General features: G+C 41.9%; 1 protein-coding gene across 1 annotated transcript in view; it reads right to left on the bottom strand.

Annotated features, from left to right (window-relative positions):
• aplp1 (amyloid beta (A4) precursor-like protein 1) overlaps positions 1 to 21,825 on the bottom strand; it is a gene marked incomplete at its 5' end in the record, with an annotated part of 28,282 nt that extends 6,457 nt beyond the window's left edge. The window contains 4 exons of the mRNA XM_079227586.1: positions 427 to 539; positions 1,885 to 2,014; positions 2,985 to 3,164; positions 21,760 to 21,825. Coding sequence (XP_079083712.1) covers positions 427 to 539; positions 1,885 to 2,014; positions 2,985 to 3,164; positions 21,760 to 21,825 — 489 coding nt within the window. The remainder of the gene's footprint in view (positions 1 to 426; positions 540 to 1,884; positions 2,015 to 2,984; positions 3,165 to 21,759) is intronic.
• Positions 21,826 to 23,669: the final 1,844 nt, after the last annotated feature.

Raw genomic sequence — 23,669 nt, 5'->3', positions numbered from 1 at the left:
CAGCTGTGGAGACATTGGTACAGCTGTCTATTTTTTTTTTTTTAAGGCATTGGTACGTCTATGTATTTTAATTGTGCTTTTGTATGTATTTTATTCTATTTAATGTTTTTGTACTATCTGGACCTTATATATTCATGATAAAAGTTAAAAGTACAGAAATTATTTCCGATTTTCCTTTTTCAGAATATAAAAAGTTGAGAGGAGGTGATATGAGGGAGTATAACAGCTTGTAAAAAACACCTCAGGTAGGTGTAATGAAAAAGTATGACGTGGTTCACCGACTTGTCTAGTCTAGTCTGCTGTTGCTGCTCAGGCTACAGAGGAGGTGTGTTATCGGCACCGGAAAGTTCATTTGTGTACTTGACAATGCTCCAGTGGAAAGTCTCATAAAAATTCCTCTGCCAACTGTTTATCTGCCCTCCTCACCTCCTTAGCGATGCTGTGCCAGTACACGTAACTCTCGCATGCATCCATCTGTTCCTGGTGGAGGAAACGGCATCGGTCGGGCACCAGCAGGGCCTCGCTCACGTACTCGCCTTCTGCAGTGGGATTGAAGAAAAGTTGGGGTCAGTATAAGGCGATTTCAAGCAGTGGGAGTATTTTAAGTGGGCTTTAAAAAAGGACAGAAAGAGAGAACATGAATGAACAATGAATGATACAAAGAATGCATGAAACAAGTATGATAGTGGACTGGAATAATTCATTTGGGATGGGGTGCATAAATAAGGAACTGACATAACGCATTCATGTGTAATCTATAAGCATTTTGAGAAGACTGCTACAGTCCATTAAGTAAATATAAAACATGTATTATAGAGAACATGAATGTAGATGACTACTTTGTTTCATACAATAACCCATACATAAATGAATATAACGTTTTATAGTCGATTGCATTTAAAATGTGTTCTTCACATGGTACTAGGGTGACATGCTGGTCTTTCAGGCTCACACATAAAGGCAGTACAGCAGAAATAAAACAAGCTAGAGCAGGTTCTACAGTGCTGTTCATAATAATCCAATGGGACTCACTGTTCAGTACTCACTCATTCATTCACCCATCCATTGTTAGCCTATCTACCCCTCTAGTGGCTGACAGCAGACATGGCCTCTCTGCAATAATGTTGAGCTGCACATCCTGCATTGTATCACTGCATATAGTGTTGCAATAGTACGACAATCAGAAAGCACTGGCACTTGGGGAGATGCAAAAGGAGTTTGATTTAAATCCATGTTAAATCATATAAAAGCATGTTTGTCTTGTTGGCTTTTCACATAAATTGGGTTACAAAAGGATGTGTTGTTGACCCCAAATATTTCCAAAGTAAATGTGTGGCCTGGCCTCTTCCATCTTGTGCAATACAACAAGAGAAGGAACAGCTCTTCTGAAATACACACACTGGCTTTCTTATCCAGAGTTAGATAAGAAGATCAATACCGCTCAATAAAAGAAATGTGACACGTTACTATTTGTTTATTCTTTTAACAACCGTTTTGTAAAAATGGCGATCCGTCATATTTACATTTGGATTATGTTATCTTTGGACGGAGCCAGGCTAGCTATTTTCAGTCTCCATGCTAAGCTAAGCAAACCAGCTGCATTCATGTTTAAAACAGAGACATAAGAGTGTTATCAATCTTCTCATCTGACTCTCCACAAGAAAGCAAATTAGCCTAGTATGCAACGATGCATAACTGCAATGTTCCTGGTTTGAATTTGGTTGTGGACTTTTGTTGCATGACTCTTTAAGAAAAGTGTAATTTTGTGATACACATGGTGTGACCTCACACACACAGTCAGTCTTGAAACATAAAGGAGGAAATGTAATCCTATGTATTGTTCGTACTGTAATGGAAAAAATGGCAGTGCGGCGGTGTTCTTACCTAGACAGCGGTAGGGCAGGACTATGAAGGGGTGTGTCTGGCAGTGGCCCCAACCTTTCTTACACCAGGCAGGGATGGTGACAGGTCTTTTTGACTCCTCTATATGGGAGATTGGAAGTGCTGGGTACATCTGGACATACAGGTACATGCAGAGACAACAAGAGACACAGAAACAGATAGATGGATGGACAGAACAGACGGTTTGAAGACAAGAGGAGCAGTGGAGGGAAAATCGGTTAGAGAAGAGGTTCGGGAATTGGTTGGGATGGGGAGAATAAAAGTAGCAGGATCCGGAGAGAGGAAGAGGGAAGAAGACTAACAAGGGAGAGATTCATGCAACACATGTTCTAAGTACTGAGACAAAGCTGTGTACAACCTTTGTCTAAAGCCTCCTTACACATATGTTCACTGAGCATTTCAGTGAACATCCTGTCTTTCATTATTTCCAATTTTGCATTTGACTACTTTCACCTGATTGGGGACAATATATCAAACTCATAATGAGGTTTAATAGTGAGGGAAATGTAGCTGACTCAGAGTCTGAATGCACACTAAAATGCATTCATCACGAATGTCAAGGAAAACAGGGAGTCTTTTGTGCAAAGCCACCACAGATGCATAATGCGCCTGCTAATCGCATTACAGTCCATTCAGGCTCGTTGCTGCTGCAGCGTCTACTTTGACCTCCAGATGGCGCTTGGTTGCCTTTACAGTGGCACTTCAAATAAATATTTCTGAAGGAGGAGTTTGTGGAGAGTATGTGTACTATTGATTACCTGACAGTAGATGTTAAAGAGTACACATATCAGGTAACAAGATGAGGAAAAGTAGATGGTGCTACGAATGAAATATTGTAATATTCCAACAGGCCACCATCACTTCACTATATATGGTTATATATATAGATTTATAGGACAGGTGTTAGACAAACCGAATTAGAGAATAAGAATACGTCTTCTACAGTGTTGAATTCATGCTGCATTATTTCAAAACCAGCTCTTTGCCGTTAAGAGAAATCTGCTGTGAGACGTATTGTTCCGGGCTGGTGTTCTTTACAGTTCAACTTTATGTTATTTCCCTTCCCATGCTCAGGACCCTACCTCCTGACAGTAGGACAGGATTTCGCCGGGCTCTTTGAAGCAGCCTTGGTGGCCCTGAGGATCCGGCTCCCACTGGCCAGTCTGTAGGTTCATGTGCAGGAGCTGACGGCCGCAGAACATGGCAATCTGCGGCTCTGCCACCTGGAGGCCGGGCCCGTTCACCTCGGTCATGGCCAGAGCCTAGAGAGCAGAGGAGGGGGCGGGGGGAGACAAGGGAGATGAGAAGGAGTCGATACAAACACAGTGGCAGATTATATTGTGTTTGAAGCTGATCCATGGCGAGTAGACCACAGATAATTCCTAAATGCACTCCAGCACTATCCAACATTAGACCAAGAGGGCAAGCCTGGGCGCAAGACTGAGTGACTGAGTGAGTGTGAGATCGAAACGGAGAGGCGAGAATGTAGAGAAAGGAAGGGGGTGCTAATGCATGGGAGAATTGAGTGCACCCTGCGAGCTTAAAGTCAATATTGGAAAACCTAAAAATGCAGGATAGATCCATAGAAGACTCACTGTTGAAATAAATGTGGAGTGAATGAAAAGGCAATAGAAGACCTGCGTAATCGACCGTTGGCCTTATGCTCCCCGTCGACTGACAGCTGTGACAGCTGAGAAAAGAAGGAATGGACGGTGGATAAAAAGGAAGGCGTATAGCAAACATACTGTAACAAGACAATGTAAGAGATTGTCGTCGTCCCCCTTCCCCTCCCCCAGCAGCATTCTAGGATGTTGTTATTGATCGTGGGATATGTTTCCTCTGCCTGGGGGAGGGCCCAGGGGATCCCACATAGAGCAAGAAATGCAGCAGCACAGGGCTGAGAGTCAGGTGTTAATACAAGCTCATTGACCGATAGGCCACTTCACTACATTAACACAAAGCACAGAGACAGAGTGAGTCCAGGGAGGAATAAAGGAGGGGAAGGGTGAGGTAGGAGAAAGAGAAACTCTATGCAGCACACACAAGGACTTCCTCTGCCTGAGCAGACAAAGCTTCAGAACATGTGACGGCAGCAAGGCCTCAAAAATCATGAGGGAAATACATCATGTTCCCCTAGATGTCTGAGTCATCTCTTGAGCACAAACACGTTGTTTACCTAACACACGCACAGACTCTCTGCGGGTCACTTTGCTCAAGTAAAAGATGCGGTTCCTCAGCGCATCCTTTGGCTGTACGAGGACACGCGATACTGTTTACTGTCCAACCCTAAAACCCCTCAAAAGGCATCCCGCGCCCCAGAGTATAGCTCCTATCCTTTCATCTGCGCTGACAGACAGAGAGATAGGCCTACTGACGACAGACAAGATGAGCAACGCTAAGCCAATTAGAAGGAAGTTGCCCAAAGGGGAGAAACAGAGGAGATAAAATATGGGAGAGTGACGCCTGATCAAAGGGAAGCCCTGCTATGGCCGACCGGAGCTCAAGTGTTTGAAGTCCTAATTAAAATTCACACGGAATCAAATAAATATATAAAACCCTTTGAGTAAATGTACAATAAATATAAAAGGCCCTCAGCAGTCTGTGCATTATAATTATGCTAAGAGGAGTTTGTGTTTCTGCATGTCCTAGCAGATTTCTTACAAATTACGGATCTACTTTTCATTACTGCTGACCATTTCCCAAAGCATAGGGCGTAGAGTTTTTCAGATTTATGAAGGCATTTTTTTTTACCTTCTAGGCCATGTATTTTCTCCCAGTTAATTAGATTTTTGTTTGAATATAAATTACTAGATGATTACAAAGTTGCCTCATGCTGAAGGATAGATTAACTCTTTGAACATACGTATTTTTTTACCACAACCTACAAAATTGATTGTCTCCTTTTTCATTTGCCTTATGGGTCTTTTGACAATATTGCTCATTGAAACAATGCTGTTTTGCAGCTAACTCCAAAGTGTTGGCTGTCAGCACTTGCTGACAAGTTTAGTGTGATGGATTACCCATCTCACGGAAGTTTCAAGTCCCTGCAAGTTACTGATCATCCCAAAGTTAAGTGGCATGGAAAACATATACACAAATATATAAAATAACTATAGTGTGCTTTGGCAAAATTGCTGATCTATTATTTGTAGACAATGAATGTTTAAATTAAAGTATTATTTCTAGTTTCACAATATTAAGTGTTCTATTCTATCAAACTGAATGACAAGTGTGAGTTATTAATAGTGCTGAACTGAAGCATTTTCTTGTTGGAGGGGCACAATAAAACACTGCTGAAGCTGCTGAAACAGTCCGTCTTGTGTAGCTGCTGAGCTAATGTCTAAACAGATATCTCTCTCTTTGACTCAGGAAAGGTCAGTGCCACAAAGAAAAAAAAATACTTCCGGATATTTGAGAAGATAACCTGGCAGCTCCCCCTGGTCCAGCTCTCTCATTCTGCCTGCTCTCCACTACTGCACTTGCCGAAAATCAATGCTGAGCAACTGCAACTGTATCGCCACGTTCCCCCCAATCAATAACAGTCCATCAGGAGCCCGAGGCCCTGACCTCCAGCACGGCAAGGCCGCACACCCGGCCTCCAGCCTGATCTGGGACCAGATTAGATCTCCCTCTTGTGATAACCCATGATAAGAAATACAGTTTTAAGATGTCCACTTCACTCCTTCTCCACAAGCTGGTCTTCACTATAAACAGCGTCAGGGTCACATAAGCATCACTCGGGGGCTGGCGTCACATATACACTCGTTTCTGCTGCGTGAAGGCCACACAGAGCCTTTGTAGACGTTTCATTGTGTTCTCACAGCAGTAACAGACACAGTCGTCAGCATGTGTCAGTCCCTTAAAATGGTTTGAATACTTTTAAAGGAAGCATCCGTGACTGGACAGAATATTTTTTTGCTTTATTTATTTTTTGTGTCTAAGAAAAATAAACACTGACTTGGGAAATAAGTAAATGCAATAGTAAGGAGTCTGGAAAAACATCTGCAAGACTGTGCTTGAATCCCTGCATGACGATAGAAGGCTGATTTCATTCCAGTGAATGTTGTCGACTGAACTTGTTTTAAGAACCAACTGTTGTCATTTGCCTTTCTATTTCATCGTGTTTAGTCATATTGAACCTTGGTTACTGTGTGACACTAAAATATACAACTCCTACAATTTAGCCATGCAATAATGCTAAAATACCATTAAATGCACTTTTTTACTTTACTTTGCGAGTTCAATTGCATTGTGTCTATCATTCTTAAGCACCCCCAGATCACATATCATTGGTATGACTGTCAAATCAACTCAATAGTCAACCTGAAGCCAGAGAGGATCAAACAAGTTTCAACAATTGTTGATTTTTATGGCAAATTGTTCAGTCAACCAAAAGCAGAGTTTGCCTGATAAAGGCAATTGGAAAATGAGATCCAGAGAGGAGGGCAGGGAAGTTTATGTGTAGCTACCTGTAGTGTCGTTTACAACACAAAAGATTTCAACATGTCTGCACATTTGTTTCTGTTGCACACACCTCCTTTATTTCCTAAAGTCTGGGTCATGCAGACCAAACACATACACAACAAATAGTCTCTCTTCCAACTTTCTGATTTCTGCACCTAATGTGAAAAGGTCACAATAAATAATACATTTAGCCATGCAAGCAGCATGGCTCTAAAGATGGCAACGTTGGTTAGTCGGTCCACTACTTTGGTCCAGTCTGAAATATAATAACCACTATTGGATAGATTATCAGGAAATATTATGCATACAGTCATGATCCACAGAGGATGAAGTCTACTTCATTTGTGATTACATGACTTTTCCTCTAATGCCATCAGGAGGTTAACATTTTGGAATGATTGCCATCAAACTTAGTATATTCAGTTCCCGAACAATGTATTGTCCTTATAATGCACTGACTTGTCCTCTGCCATCATTATAACGTCACAATTCTCATTTGTTCTATACTGACGACCAAAAATCTGGAACATGAATGACAAATTAAACTGTAAAAGTAAGATGTTGAACACAGTATCTATATCTCTTAAATATTAGCATGCTAGCATTAGAACAGAGCTGCTAGCATGGTTGTCGGCCGTGTTGATGATTCACAGCATATATTCAATATTACTAAGCAGAATTTGAAAATATGCTATTTGGATATTGTTTCTAATTTAGCAAAAGCAGGAAGGTAATGTTTACAAATAAATCAAAGAGTAAAAATTGCTTTCCTCACAATGCTTTGGGCTCTTTAGTAGACGCATTGGTGTATTCACTAAACACAGATTAAATAGACACAGACAATAGTCCTCTGTGGAGAAGGACTAGGATTCACAGCTAAAAATAGCTCTTGTAACAGTGACTGAATCTCATTCTCGTGCCTTGATTAAGCTGTTTTGTCCATGTTACAATTTATAGCTATAATTCCCTTTGGACAGACAAACATGCAAACAAAGATTGGTATGCAGTTTCCATTTTGATGCCAACGTGTGAGCACGGCAGTTTAAGTCTCTCTGAACACGCCCAGTCTCCATCAAGAGCCGAGGCACACTGATCCAGTTGGCTTCACAATCTGTCAACAATCGTGCTTCTTCACCAGTAACGGACAGGTTCATAGTCATCTGTTGGTAAGGCAGCGCTGTTCAGCCATCCTGACGGCCACATATCATGTCTCAGTGCTGATGAGGCTGAACAGGCAGACAGCCCAGAAGCCTGACAGCCCCCCACTGCAGAGAAAGCTTCATCATTTAGAATGGCCCAATGACTTAAAGCATCGATTGGCATTCTGCCTTTTCAGCAGGTTGTTTGCCTTCGTTAGCTCCCTTGAAATGATATTTTTCCTCTGATCTGCTTCTCCGTACCGGTTGCATCCTCCGCTTTTTAATAACACGTGTACATTCACAATTGCCGTAGCAGAAAGCATCCCCAGGAAAATAATTGATTCCCCAGAGACGCACTGTGCACTGTACCAGACGTTGTGGGAAAGCCAGTGTGGATATAATAATGGTTAATTATATTTTCACAGATATCCCATTTAGTAAAGGATGCAGCAATGGAACACCGAAAACAAGAGCCTAGATTTGATCTTGCAACAGAAATGCTTCTGTCAGTCAGGGCTGGGTTTGGGCCAGGGCAGTACATTTACATGTTCTTCCAGCCTCTTCCACCCTGTTCTAATTAAATTTTCAGCACCTGTTCCAGCCTTATGTTGCAGGATGACTTCATCCTCTGCAATGATGCAATCTTCCGGCCCCGGCAGGCAAGCCAGAGCAATAGAGGCGGAGCGGAGGAGCCCACCCATCATTTGTCACCTTTTACAAGTTGCTGCCAGACTTTACATCGGAGCACCGTGCCATAAATGCATCAGAGGTTTCAAGTAGATGTCTACAGTGCTTGCAGCATGGAGCATCACAACCACGGTTAGATTGGGGCCTTTGATATCACTCAAAGCATGTTTATGTCCTTGCACACAATTCTGTTTCATTTAGTTTTTTGTATCCTGTTTTATCCTTTCATGTTTCACCAGGTTTGATTTATCTATATTTAATTTATATACTTCCTTTGTTATCTTACATGCTCTAAATTATCGGAGGTGTATTCTCTGTGTGCATGTATTACTGTTACAAAGTACATGTGGGCATCTGTGCATATGTTGTGACACACTTCAACTTGAAAATATACAGAATCCCCCATCAGAGATATTTTGTAGGGAGCTTGCTTGACACCTGCTAATTAACTGGAGACATCAGACCCCTGTGGAGCTAATCCCTAATTAGCAACAGGGATCTGGGATATCCCATCAAAGCAAAAAAAAAAAACGGCATCATCACCAAGACAAAACAACTTGAACATGTCTGGATCTGAGGGTCCAGGTACAACTCTTAACATTGTACATCTGTGTTGCTGTATACATACAGTCATTATATCCACAAATAAATGCATTATGTTTTACTGGTGATACATGCGATACAAAATAAAATAATGAGTTTCTATTAAATCATTTCTTTGTCGTGTTGTGAAACGCCTGGTTAGCTTTTGCTTGTGATTAATATAACGTTGAGGACCGACCACTTTCCATCACTCGCGTAGCGAACACACCCACGTACAAACACGCCTCACCGATGCATAAGTCATGCATGTATGAGACACACGGACCTTCCTGAGCACGTCTTTGTGCTTCTCTGCAGCACAGATGGCTGAATAGTGGGTGTCTTCCTGCTCTCCGTGCCCCTCCTTTACTCTTTCTCTATATCCCCCTCTCTCTGCTTCCTCTCAAGGCTGAGCTCAATCTACCCAAGCCGCCCTATCCTTGATTTCTCTCTTGCCTCCCCCTTCCCTCCCCCTAACAGCTTTCACACAATGCCTAACACTCTGCTGTTTGGCCTCCCTCCCTAGGCCAGTACTAAATGGCCAGAGAGATTTGGGAGCATTCATCATTGTAATCATGTTGGTTAATTATTCATATGCTCCATCAGACCTCTTCCTGGTGTGGCATGTAGTTATTAGAGAGTAGCAACATTAGTCTGCCAGACTCTAATGTTGCAGCAGAGGGGACAATGGAGGATAGAGCAGGTTAGCTCCGCGCATTGACACTCATCATTATACATCTCTCTAATGGCTAATTGAAGCCATTCATTTTCCATTCAAAGCGACTGATATTTTCCGGCAGGGTGGAAAATACCGTTCAACAGCTTCCTCCTGTAAACCACATACAGCAGTAAAGTTACTTATTGAATACTGAACCTCATTTTAATACTTAATTGACAACCATTACGAGGGAGGCTTTTTTTTGTTGTTGTTGCAAAGATGTGCAAACGTCAGGGCCTTCTCTAAGTCAAGCTTCATCAGTCCAGATTACAGCGGTCCAGCCTCCAGCTGGGCACACTGGGAGCAGATGGCCCCATAATCACCAGGGTTCATCTAGGTCTGAAACAGAAGCCAAAACCAGCTCACAATATTTGATTTCATTTCAAGTATAGCTTAAAATACAGGACATGTCAGATGGCATCACTGCAAGAGACTCCATAGATCTGGAGGCTGGCAGTGCCAACCATTTCATGATCGTGGTTATTTAGGCGTGTGTTTACTCAGGGCTGTGCATACTGGGGTCTGTATATATATATATCCTATCTCAAGGTGTTAGCCTATATCTTTTCAGCTCGCACTCTACAGGCTGCTGCAGCTGGGAGGGATAAGAAAAAGACTGATTTCCCTCTTCTGTAAAGGTCACAAACAGCCCCCGGAAATCACGTGAACTGAGTTTGATACAGATGTCCCTGATGTGCGATCGCACCATGGGACTCAACAGAAGCTCCTACCCACACAAACAGAGACTTCACCTTTCCTAGCTGGGACTCACATGACTCATAATAAATATCATGTTCACACACATCCTGCTTCTCTCGCTCTTTTTCTCTCTCTTTAGAACACAGTCCATAATTCACAGAGACCTGTGTTTAACTCCCATTGTGAAGGCAATAGTGTTACAGATGTGTTTCCTGTGAGTTTTTTTTTCAAACACTTCCTGCCTTTCAGCAGCATCTGTGGGAAAACTTGTTTGAAGTATCCAACGCAATCAGACGGAAAAAAACCCAGGAAATTCCAACAGGGAAACAAGTGATTGTGACACTAGTGTTGCAAAAAGAACTGCATGTCTCCCCCACTGTTCCACCCACATTTCAACAAATGCTACTTCTGAGTCATGCGCCATAATGAGGCCACACTGTGCATGTCTTCTCTCCAGAAAGGACAAAAACACAGAGCGTAGTTTGTCATCTTCCCGATCCTCTCTCTGCCACCGCCTCCTGCAGATATGTGGGAGACAAACAACTGCGTGATAATAACTTTTCATAAAATCCAGCCAGGAAAACAGAGAGTTCGGAGTCCAGCGGGCGTCTTCCACACAGCCAAACTAGTAGCACTCTTGATACATTTCTGCTCTTATGTAACACCGCTGAACCTCCTTCACAGTTAAGCAACACAACAAGGGAACGCCAACATGTTAATGCCAAACACTGGGAGCCTGCAGATATGATTTCAAGCTGAAGAGCTACCTCAGGGGATTGAAAGAATCAAAGGCTTAGCGGAGATTTGAGCACTGCAGGTCCATCTGAAACATCCGAATGTCAACACAATTGCCACTGAATCAGGGATTTTCTGCGGGCAGATTGAGATTGACACGATGCAAACACGCTCTCCGAATCTGTATTTATATGGTAAATACATTCAAAAAGGCGCCGCTTGAGTCATATCTGGGACTCAAAGGTTCAAATTTCTATTAACTATGCTGTGCATCGTCGCCGCTAAAAAGGTACGAAACATTAATGCATAAAGATATCAAATCATTATCTATTCTGAGAACACAAGATGTGGATCATTTTTGGTATTGTGAAAAAGCAGTCCCCATTTAAATGACTGACAGACTGGCTTTGAGCTGGATCTCATGAATTGGTAATCCACCTTGGAACCAAATCCTGAATTTAGCAGGTTAATGGGGATCAGGTAGAAACACGATTTTCAATTTCAGACGAGGACCTGTATACAGATAATACTTTTATTCATAGCAAGGTATCTGACAAGTGTGTGTGTGTGTTTTGTGCTGGCGGAGAAATGTAGTGTAATGTAGCTCTTATAACAATAACATGATGCCCTTGAGCATGTTTTAAGTAGATTAAGGGGCTCTTAAAGCGTAAATGAGGGCATGTTTAGGTTAAAACGGAATGTTTAGTCTGTAATAATTGATCCACTTAAAGACAGCCGGTCTCTCCAGTCTCCCTGACACACAGCAGGGAGCCGGCATCAATAGGATGTGGAGCTTCTTCTTGCTTCTTCTTATCTCTCACTCCTTTGCTGCTTCTTAAGCGCCTCACTCTGCCTTTGACTCTCTTTTCTTTGCACCGAGGTCTTTCTTCCCGGGTATTCTCCTCCGCACGTCGTCTCTTCTGCCAGTTCGACTTTTACTTTCCTGTCACTTCATGCACTTTTTGAATATTGCACATAGTTGGTAAGTGTACCTTCTACAGATCTGTCGACGCTGCATCTTGCGCTTGTTAAAACATGTAATGGAATCTGCCAATAGAGCAATGCATCATCTTGGAGTGCATCTTACAGGAAGGAAGGCAAATTAAACACACATGAAATTGCTTTGGAACATCTCTTGAGTAAAAATTGAAATTATCTGTCAAGCTCAGATTTGTTTCAGGAAAGTGTGAGTCCTTTATGACATGAATGCATTTCATCCATATGAATTATGACCTCTGATGCTCTTTGCACTTATAACGTATAGCAATATAACACATATGTAAATGAGGAACTGTGAATATGTCATGTTTATGCTCTATGATTACTCTGTATCTTGTTTTTTTGTGGTTGAAATTGACTCTTTGAGATTGTCAAATAAATAAAAATGTGCTGAACTGAATGCACGATCAGCACTTTCAGCATACGATGGAGTAATATACTGTATTGGGAGAGAGGTGTCGACAGAGATGGGGGAGAAGGGAGAAGGGGTTAAAACATTCATACATCTCTCTTTGCTTCTGTCTCTGATTTATGCACAATTTACAATTCTGATCACATCGTGACAGCTCCCCTGGGATCCTGTCTAGATGCACCTTATGGAAATGAGGCTGTATGTTATAGACATATACACACACACACACACACACACACACACACACACACACACACACACACACACACACACACATATACTGTTGTGTTAGCCTCTGAAAGAGAGCGTGACGTGGAGGCAAAGTGGTGTGTGGTTGTGTGTGTTTTATATGTATTTGTTGGGGTTTGACCAGGAAGCTAAAAGCAATAATTTATCTTTTTAAATTGTGACGGAGATCCTGGTTCCATACCACATGCAATACATTACACACCATGGCTCATGGCTTTAATTCAAAGGCATGTGGTATCGCCACAGTGGGAACAAACTGGTCTTTAACTCCCAGTGAGAGGTCAGAATGTACACGGTTGCTGATGAAGGAGTCCAGCATGGCCACCTTTAGCACGAGAAACTGCAAAGACACAGTGAGGGAGGTGACCTCTTCCCAGGTCTCCCAGAGAGGGCGTGGCCCCTGCACAGCACCTTTGGCCTTCTGTTCATTGTAATGAGGTGAACAGCAGGGGGAACTGGTATTGCCACTGGGGACCGGCTTCCCACTGGTTCAAGGCGAAGAAGAAATAATCTGCGTCAGACGATCTTGATGAAACAGTTAGCGGCGCGGCTGGCGTCGCTCTCCCACATTTAACATCAGCATCCGCTCACTTGTTCCCATCCAAGCCGTAAACACATTTCATTTTTTTCCCCTTCTTCTCTACGTTCTCCCTCTCAGCATCACAGGGCCACTGAGGGTGGTTACCATGGTAACACCACCCACAGGAGGCTACCTTCTCTGTTACTGTAGCAACCGGTTCCCCACAGAATTTCAAGCATGTCACTCTCTCTCTTATTTGCCCCTTTCTCTCTCTCTCTCTCTCTCTCTACCCCTCTCTTATTTGTCCCTCTCTCTTCCTCGTTCTCTCTTATTTGCCTCTCTCTCTCTATTATTTGCCTCTCTCTCTCATTTGCCTCTCTCTCTCTTGTATTTGCCTCTCTCTTTCTCTCTCATTTGCCTCTCTCTCTCTGGTTGGCTTTCTTTATCACTGTGGGTTGTTTACGTGTCACTTACATTTCTAAAGCAATACTGGGCCTCCCTCAGTCTTTAGAGTGATCAAAACCATAAGTCTATATTGTAGAAATAGTGTTGCTATCAAATCTAATTATATAACAGTGCAAATGAGAATGAGTAATAACTTTATCTGAATATAAAAATAACAATGGTAACACCCTGGTAACAGTACAAATGTGTCTCCAAAGAAATTACTATAATTAACAACATTGTTATAATCTATGAATCAAACATGAATATTATTTGAGTATGCTGATTTTGAATTGATTTCATAATAAAGGTAATTTACAAAGAAAGATGGACAACATCTACTGGCTTTAGCTTCTCACATGTGCAGATTTCCCACTTTTTCTACATTTCTCTTCGGGTTGGCCTATTTTTAATCGCTAACTCAGGATCTATAAAATTGTGATGGCCATTTTTCTCTGGTAGATTATTTCATAGATAAAACAATGATGGCATAATTGCTCAAAAAAGAGAAAGAAATAAAAGTTATAAAATGTAGCATAATATCACACACATGATAAATAAAATACATAAATGGTAATAACAACATATACACACAGTTAGTATAACATACCATATTTCACAGTGTAGCTTAAACTACTACTACACCACTGTCCCTGACAGCATTGAATTGTATTTGTGTCCTCCCAGTGAATCTCAACGTGGTGACTCAGTAGCTGACTAAACGTTCGTCACGTTCCTCTGAGGCTTCCTGAGCTCCAGGGCTGCACAGCCTGCATGTTACAACACAACTGATTATCTTTAATCAACTTCACCAACTGTCTGTCCTTCCAAGCCTCCCTTTCAGTACACTCATCCCCACTATTACAAAAGATGGGGTATGTACAGATTTAAAATCCTCTGATCGGTCAAGACATACACGATGAATCACCTCTCAAGTGTCTGTATTAAAAATAAGTGCTTCTACATTTAAATAGAAGTAGAAAGCAGTTGAAAAAAAAATCAACTGACAACAAATAAAAAGGATGACCGACATGTCCTATCTTGCTTTGGCCCTCTCCGTGTTATTTTAGCCCGGGCCACTCTGGTAGGATAATGCGTGCTGGCTGTGCAGTCTGCCAGTCTCTGCTGCAGAATCACTCAGTAGATTAAATATTAGTGTTATCTCATTTCCTAAGGCCATGAAGTCTCCACAGAGTGAAAGATTGAAGGTAAAGTGGTTTAATCATTGAGACAATCTTACAAAAGACCCCTCACCGGGGCCTGGAACCTCCATTTGTGCTTTATGTCTTTATTACATTCTTTTTCCAAACCATAGACTCACAATTTGTCAGACGAGCTCGTGCGAGTATTGACTGTTAACGGGCACGGCTTGGCCTTGGCGTTCACAATGACCCTCAGCTGAGCAAAGAATGGAATTATATGTGTCTTATTGTTGACGATTAACAGCAGCCAGTGCAACACCTGCGTCTCTTTATCATCTATAGCTGCTCGTACCGCCACCTGGTTGTTTATAGGCGAGCCATCTGTGCGTACTGTATAAAATAGAGGCTGAGTCGATTGCAGGCGATCTTTGGAGAATCTAAGCTGGAGTTGCTGATTACTGAGCATGGAGTCAAATGCTGTGGGAACATTTTGTCTCAGGGGAAGAAGGGAGGGCATGTTTGAGACTCCTTCGCAGGAAATGAAAACTCCTCTACAATATATTGCATCCAAAAACACTTTAACACCGGTAAATAAACAACTGATCGGTTGCATCATACATACTTGCACTTTTGAACTTCTACTATTTAAGTTTAATGTAATTAAATTCCTAAATTAATACTCTGTTCTTTTCTTTCATCCCAGCTATTTTTATTTTATTATATTTTATTATTATAAATTATTATTGTATATATCTTTCATCCCTGCTGTTTTGATATCTTATTTTCTGTCTGTAAATTGCTGCTACTCGACACCAAATTTCCCCTTAGGGATTAATAAAGTATATATTCATTCATCAAATTTCACTTTCAAATATAAAACAAAAAGTGTCCCATTGAAGAACTTCAATAATAAGCTAACTTTACTGGTTACATCCTCTTAGCTGAGAGCAACACGTTCACAGTTGTCTAAGGATTGTGAAGAAGCATTCTGGGAAAAGTAGGAAATCACTAAAAGATCATTTGGGGTTATGTGTTTAGGTTAAATGGGTTTAACCAACAGGAAAATGACAAAACTCCTGGAATGTGCTGAACGAAATTCACATTGTACCGTACGGTTCATATTGTTGGGAACTTATTGTTCATATTGTAAAGTTATCTGATGGTGCATTAGGAAGTTGGAGCAACAATAGAGAACCAGCATGTGCAGATAGAGACGGTTAGACTCAGATGTCTGAAAATATCAAGAAGGAAGGAACAAAAAAACTGCAAGATGAGCAGAAAGTACCGAGAAAGAAAATTGAATAAAAAGAAGGGGGAGTTCGGAGCATGAATTATTCAAGAACAATCAAAGAATACACAAGGAAAGGGAAAAGATGTCACTGGCCGCTGAAAGCTGCTGAGGCGGAGGAGCAGTGTCTGGGAGAGCTGGTAGGGGAGGGGTAGGGAGTGCCTTTGGGATGGGGCAGGGGAGGCTGGGCCGAGAGGAGGGAGGAGAGGGGCCAAGGCAAGGAGGAGACAGGCGTGGGGATTTTCTTTTGTGTCCTGTGGAACAAGGGGTGGGGAGTGGACCTGGAGGGCGTAGAGGGGGGGTAGGGTCGGGGGTAACAAAAAAACAGGTAGCAGGAAGAGAGAGGACTCGCATCACAGCGTTGAGAGGGTGCGTGACAAGTGCCAAAGCCCAGTAGACAAGCTAGAGCCCAGACCTTTCCACGGCCTTCAATAATTGATGCAGCTTCTGCAGCGTGCCGTCTTGATAAAGCAGCAAGTGTGTGCTGAATGTGTGTGTCTGCGTGTATACTTTTGAGTTATCTGTGTGTGTGTGACCTAATTGTGTGTGTTGAAGCGTTTTCTATCCACCAGTAACAGTGTATCTTTGTTGCATTTGGATGTTGCATGTCTTTGAAATGAGCTTTTAGTCCTTCTGATAAGAGCTGTATGTTGTGTAGCCAATGCAGTGCAAAATGATGCCAGAGCATGCCAAAGACTTGGCAAAAGGTACATCAATTTCCCTCCATAACAGCTCCCAATGTTCTCCTGTAGAATTTAAATACTGGCCATATCAGTCTCAGTGGACTCAACAACCTCACACTCTCTCAAACCCTGCAGCCACAGCCGTTAAGGAAATTAGAATTGTCCCAGTCCCTCTTTAATACAACTCAGTGCTCCACTCGGGCCACAGGCTTTTTCTTGCCTCTGCCCCTCGTCTCATTTCAAGGCCACATGTACATACACATGACAAAGATTGATCTCTCTGCTCTCCCAGCTGCAATAGGGCTGGGTCCCTCCATTAGCATGCACTCCTCCAGCCTGCAACCCACATAACATTCTACATGCTCTACATCACTTACACTCCCTATCCTCCCTCACCCTCTCCTTTTCTCAACTCATCCGCCATGCAAGGGCAAAATGCCCCCCTCTCTCTCTATCTCTCTCTCTCTCTCCAGCAGCCCTCAATCTGTTTCATAGTGTTCTCTCTTTTTTTTCCTCCTGAACATGGAGGACAAGTGTTATCGCCACACTGCAGATGTTTTCGAGGGGGCTCCTCTGAAACCTCCCACAGGCTGCAGCAGGACTAAACATCTCGCTACGCCCTGGCATTAAACTTTTCCGCAAAAAATCCACCCCATTAGGCTTACTGAGGCAGTTATGCGTAGTGCGAAGACCTTGGGCTGCAGTGATATCTCTGCCCTGCAAGACTCTGGAGAGGAGCCATGGCTGGATGTGATCAGGATGCCTATGCTAGTCTCAAACTCTCTATGTGACACTGAGCAAACACATGACATGTGCAAATGCAAACAGAAGAAACCTGGAAGGTCACAGGCACATGGCTCAACCAATCAGATTTGCTTGGCATGTACGTAGGGTTTAAAATAGCCCCATGAATATATAACATGTTATATGTGACATCCATTAAGTGGATGATGATGAAAGGTAAAGTCATCTTTTGGAAGTTAATGCTAATCCTTGATTATATCTAACCTAGAAAAAAGGCTGTGTCGTCTGGGAAGGCAAAGAAATGAACTCATCAAATACAGTGCTTCAGGTTTTTGCACGACATGCTGTGGAGATGACATCCAGTGATGGGCCTTGCGAGCAAACATTATTAAATGCTGAATTGGGAATCACTTCCTTTCCAGAAAGGCCAGAAGACAAGATTGATTCATCTAAAAGCAGGGTTTGGGAGAGTTTCCCTGAATCTATCGGGAGGAGGCTGTGCAAATGTACAATTAATGTCAGTTTATTTTTAGCAGAAAAGCTGGATGACTTTCCATGCCTGAAGACACAAACACAAATGTGTACTTCATCCGCACTCTAAAAGACCAGCAGCAATAATAGACATTTAAACCACCCAATAGCCCTCTGATTCACACAGCACGAGGCCCTGTTTCAATGCTGTCGACTGCAAGAATAGCCAACAGAATACATTAATATCACTCATTAGTCTGTCACCTCTGGAACAGCTCAATTTCTAGGGCTCCTTTCCGCAATATAGCTCTCATTTTACAGTGACTCTGCAGGATTTAATCTTGGTACTGAGAGTGCGCTGCATGCACATCAAATCCTTGTAAAAGAAAGCCAGATAAGAGGGAGGGGGGGGGGGGGACATGTGATAAAACATGTGATAAAACAAAATGTATGCTTCATACCCACTGGCACACAGATATAGTAGAGAATAGCAAGCGCACAGGAATCCATTAGTGGAACTCGATTATCTCTTGGCTCTAAAATTAATTAATTAAGTAAGTGTAGGGCACTTTGTGTGTGTGTGTGCGTGTGTGTGTGTGTGTTTGTGTGTGTGTGTGTGTGTGTGTGTGTGTGTGTGTGTGTGTAAGAGAGAGAGAGAGAGATATAGAGAGAGAAAGAGGTATTTTTCTAGTTTTTTTCCTAACAAATCCTCTTGTGTGCCTGCATTGAGGCAGATGGGGGTGGGAGGTGAATGGATCTGTATGGCTGTATTCCAGCATGCGGCCTGCACTTTCTGTTGGTGGGGATGTGGTGTTGGAAAAGAAGGGTGAGGGGGGTTACACAGCGACTTTATGACTCACCATTTTTATTTTAATCTTTGGCCATAAAACCTGCGTCCTATTCTTTCTGCTCTTTCCTTCCATGTTCTCTCTCCATTGTCTTTGAAGCTTTATGCCGTCCCAGGCCTTCTGTATTAAAACCTGTAGATAGGGCGGGTTTGTTTTGGGGCCACTACTTCTTTATTGCAGCCTCTCTGGGTTGGAGTGCTCAGGTTTGCACTGCAGTCATTTATCTTGATAAACAGAGAGCTGGTTGACTAAAGCTAAGCTTACCTGTAGCCTTTAGCCTCCTTTTTGTATTATCAAAATGGCTACACACAAACACAATCTTTGTCTGATCGCTTTCGTAAATCAGATTTTCCTGTTCGGGGTTTTGTTGCAAATACTAAGCTCACTGGATTCAGTTTGGCTTTATGTTTGGTGAGTATTCACAATGCCATTGTGATTCCCTAATGTTTGTGATCCTAAGGAGTAGCCCCAGCTGAGATTAGCCAACAACAAGACGTTGCTGTTTTATCAGTTTCTCCATTGATTTCCCAGAGAATGAATGACATCATGATAGGGCTGCATGATATCGATAACACCTTCTGTAATGAAACAAATGATTTCATGCCACAATAAGAACTGACACAATAAATCAGCCCAAAATAGAAATAATCAGCAACCATTGTGATAATCAAATTATTGATTTAAGTAACTTTTTAAGCAAAATCTCCAACATTTTCTGTGTTTCTTACTCATTTCTGATAGTGAACTGAATACTTATATTATATTAATTATACTTATATTTGGGGTTTGAAGTGTTGGTGGGACAAAACAAGAAAATTATGGTCAGATCATATCTACTATAAATACATTGTGACATAACATTCAGTTGAGAAAATGTTAATGGTTATTATAACAAAAGGAACTATAGGCAGCGTGTCCAACACAACTCCTTCTGAAGCGAGCTGTTTTCCATCTCAGTGTCCTGTGTCTCCGGCCAGATGGTAGTATGTGAAGAATAAATACACCCAAGTATGTCCAAGGGATAAATGGTATGACAAAAAAAAGTATATTATCTCACAGAATATATTGCTACACCACCCACCCCTCTAGTATTAAAATCAAATCATAATCTTATTGACTGTGATATGTTTTCCATATTGCCCACTCCGGTTCAAGATGAAATAACGTAAAGGCTACTGTCACACAAAAAACAACAAATTTGATTTAACACAAACTCCCTGTGCTCCATGAATGTCAGACTCCATGATATAGAAGTGTACAGGCTGCACATGAAGGTGGTTGTTTCTGTGATCTTTTTAAGAATGATCTTTTTCTATCAGAACTGTTCAGCATGTCCATTCGATTACCGCGTTGTGTGCAGCGACAGGTACCTTCAGATATGGGAGGCCATTACTGCACTTGACTCAGGTGACAACCTTGCATCAAAGTGTCCAATCAGAAGACAGGATGATGCTCATTTTGTATTCCAGCTAAAAATGCGTATAGCTTTACTAATCCAGAACACTGTGCGTTCGGACATCTAATTTGATTAGCTTTTGATTATGCCTTAAATATTGCACTATAAAAGAGAGAATTAATCCAATTCGCACATTTCATCTGGGTGAATGTTGAGTAAATTAAGGGATGCTGACAGTTTTATTGAGACTAATACCACAGTGTAATCCAGCCAGCCAACCCTCTCATGGGGTAATCTTCAGTGTAAACCTTCATGGGCAGGTCTCCTTGTATGAAGCTAAAGCCTGTTCCTCAGCATAGCAGTAATCCCACTAAGGCTCTTAGAAGTGAAATTATTTCGGAATGAAAGGAGAGGCTTTATGACTGTTACAGACTCACTGAGGAAGATGGCTAATAAATAAACATATCTCGAAACTCAGGCAGACCAACAGTCTGGGTGCTCAATATTCTATCTCCGACACTGCAGCTTCATTCGCTCTTCATTTCCAGGTGGAGCAGTACTTTGGACCTGAACCAGATCTCCAGTTTGGACGTCATGACTCATCCTCCTGCCCACAAATGCCCATGATCCAACTGCATTCCTGCCTCAGGTCTATTACAGTGGGGGAGATGATGGGTGAGTCCATCAAACTGTGCGTCTGCTGCACGACGTGATGAGACAGGCGGGAGGTGGAAGCAGCTGGCGTCCCATTGATCTGTCGCTCTCTACCCCAGACTTTCACTATCTCCTCGCTACCTATTGATGGAGACAGATGCCAATAGGATGACCTGCGTCTCTCATTAGTAGAATACTCTGTATCGCACTCTATGCCCAATGATATGTCAAAGTCACCCCCCTCTTGATGATCAGTTTATTCACTGCCACATAATTAGAAACAGAGGTATTTAAAAGAAGACGATCCACTGAAAACCCTGACAGCGTTGCCTGATTCCCTGTGAGATTAAATTGGGGGATTTTCTAATTTATTTAGGGTTATGTCACACAAACCAAATGTAACACAGGACAACAATTGAATATGCACGACTCCATCCTGCTCCCAGAGCTGCACCACTCCTCTAAAAGGATGGATGCGAGCTGATTTGTCCATCTGACAAGGCCAGATGGGACGCAATGAGTAGGGATATGATCTCCATCCTTCAACAGAGCAAAAGGCCTGTGTGACATTTTTCATTTCCAATACAGGCCCAGACTTGACGCAGCGAGCAGGATGCACTGTAAACGCACATCTCGATGAAGCCTCTCATATTTACGTCCTGAAAGTCAGCTCCCATACGCATATACTTATTGCTGCATTTGCATTTTAAAGCCTCTCACTATCACTGCATTTTCGCTGCCGCTGTGTGCCATTACTCTTGTTGACATAGGACGCATCCCGGGGATGCATTTACAAATTAAACCTGCCCTAGATAAGGGTGCGTGTCAGCGATATGGACATAGGGAAAGCTGTATGCGTGGCATGCTGGATGTCTGCATGAACTATAACACAGTATTTTGTCTAAAAAAAGCCACATCGACATTCTAAACAGACAGCAATATTGCAATGCGCCATCGATTCAAACGGTTTGGATTTCTCTTACCTCGACGTTTCCACACACGCAGCAGGACAATACAGCCATCAGTATAGGTATTGCGGTATGTCCCATTTTCTCTCCTTCTGCTGTCTCTTTTTGTATATTTTGTTAAATAACTGCCTCCAACTGTTACATCAGCTGAAGTGATGGACACTGCGTTCGTCGGCGCCTTCCTGCGATATCTCCTGCGTCTGCGTCCTGCTCGCTCTTGCCGACGGGCTCTCCAATGGCAGCCTGGGATTTTATGTGGATGAAGCCTGACAGAACCAAGCCCTGTTTCTGCGGGTATTTATCACGGAGTTCACTCATGGCGTCCTCGCAGTGGTTTAGGGAAGAGCGACATCTGGTGGCGATGGAGGGAGAATGCAACGCAGCAGTCGCATGCTGGACGTCTGCGTCTGGTTAAAGGGAGAAAATAAAACTTCAATTTGTTTTAAACTGAGCAAACAGACATCACCTGGGGAATAGTCATTGATACCATAAATAAACTGTGAAGAAAAATTTTGGTTTGATATATATATATATATATATATATATATATATATATTCTTAAAGTTGTACCTCATTTACACTCATTGGATGACCCATAATCTATGAGTATACAAGCAATTTTCATTTTAAAAGTTTAACTGCTTGAATAAATAAATATAATCGAATGCATAGCCTAAACAAATTTCACAAGATGATTAAAGCGGGTAAGAAATAAAAAAAATACATAAAGCTGCCAGTTCATCATGAACAGCTAAGTAAAACTAATGCAGTCTAATACAACGGTCCTGCAATAAATGGTGTGCAACACACTGAGTGTATATATGCATAGCCTGATCTATAGCACCTCTCTGTACAATGAAGTATATTTCAACACTGTCGATGCCAAAATTATCAGAAAGTTGAATCACAAGCTCTCGAAAGCAGTTTCAACAAAAACTGAACATTATAAACTTTGTTTAGACATGTGCACCAACTACTTTGGTATTGTAATGTTTATTTAGACTTGTATTTAGTTATTGTCCAACAAAAACCTCTCAAAATCCTACTAATGAAACAATCTGAGAGGGAATAATATTTTTTTGGTGTAACTGTTCACAACCTGAGGAGTTTTAGATGGTTTCCACACAGGCCCAAATAATAAAACCACTGGGGAATCAGATGGAAAAAAAGGCAAAAAAAGAGGGAAATATTGTTCTGCAATCCAATAAAACATTGAATACAACTTTTATGAAACTTAAAATAGAGTTGTGTTATATACATTTTTTAAATGGTATTTTGAGTCTGTATTTTATGATGTTGATGTATTGGATTGCAATAAATTAAATTGTGTTCATAATGTTTTTTTTTCTCTTTTTCTTTTAGTTACTTGAGGGGTTTCACTGTTCAATACAAACACACACGACCTCTGGAGGCATCTGGAATCTCAAAAAGAAGCACAGAGTAACACATACACACAACTACCAAAATAAAAACTGTAAACCACCACTCTATTGTTCTTTTTTTTAACTCATTCCAAGATTGTCTTCCATTTAACTTAATACTGTCAAACTCTAATATGTGATTGTTTCTTCTTCTGGGTTTTTGGCAGCAACTCCCACAAATGGCCAGCAGGGGGAACACACGTTTCGGTAATAAAGGACACAAAACGTCCTGTTACGTGCCTGAAAGTCCCCAAACAGCAGCAGGTGTTTGATTAAAACGTCTCCCTGCATCATTTTTATGTCAGTGAAGACTTATGGGTAATTATTTGGTGCCATGACATGGTCTCACAGGTAATTTAAGAGCAGTAGTGTTGCTTTCCCCCCTGACGTCTATGTGCAGCAGCAGCAGCAGGTATTTGGGGCGTGGTCTATATCATAGGTGTGTAAGGAAGAGGTCGGCTTCAGGTGCATCAACAATTCCCAACTCGCGGCGATACAGGAAAA

This window comes from Taurulus bubalis (assembly GCF_910589615.1).
Source record: "Taurulus bubalis genome assembly, chromosome: 12".
In the NCBI taxonomy this organism is placed as follows: Eukaryota; Metazoa; Chordata; class Actinopteri; order Perciformes; family Cottidae; genus Taurulus; species Taurulus bubalis.
This window is presented reverse-complemented; position numbering and strand designations above follow the sequence as displayed.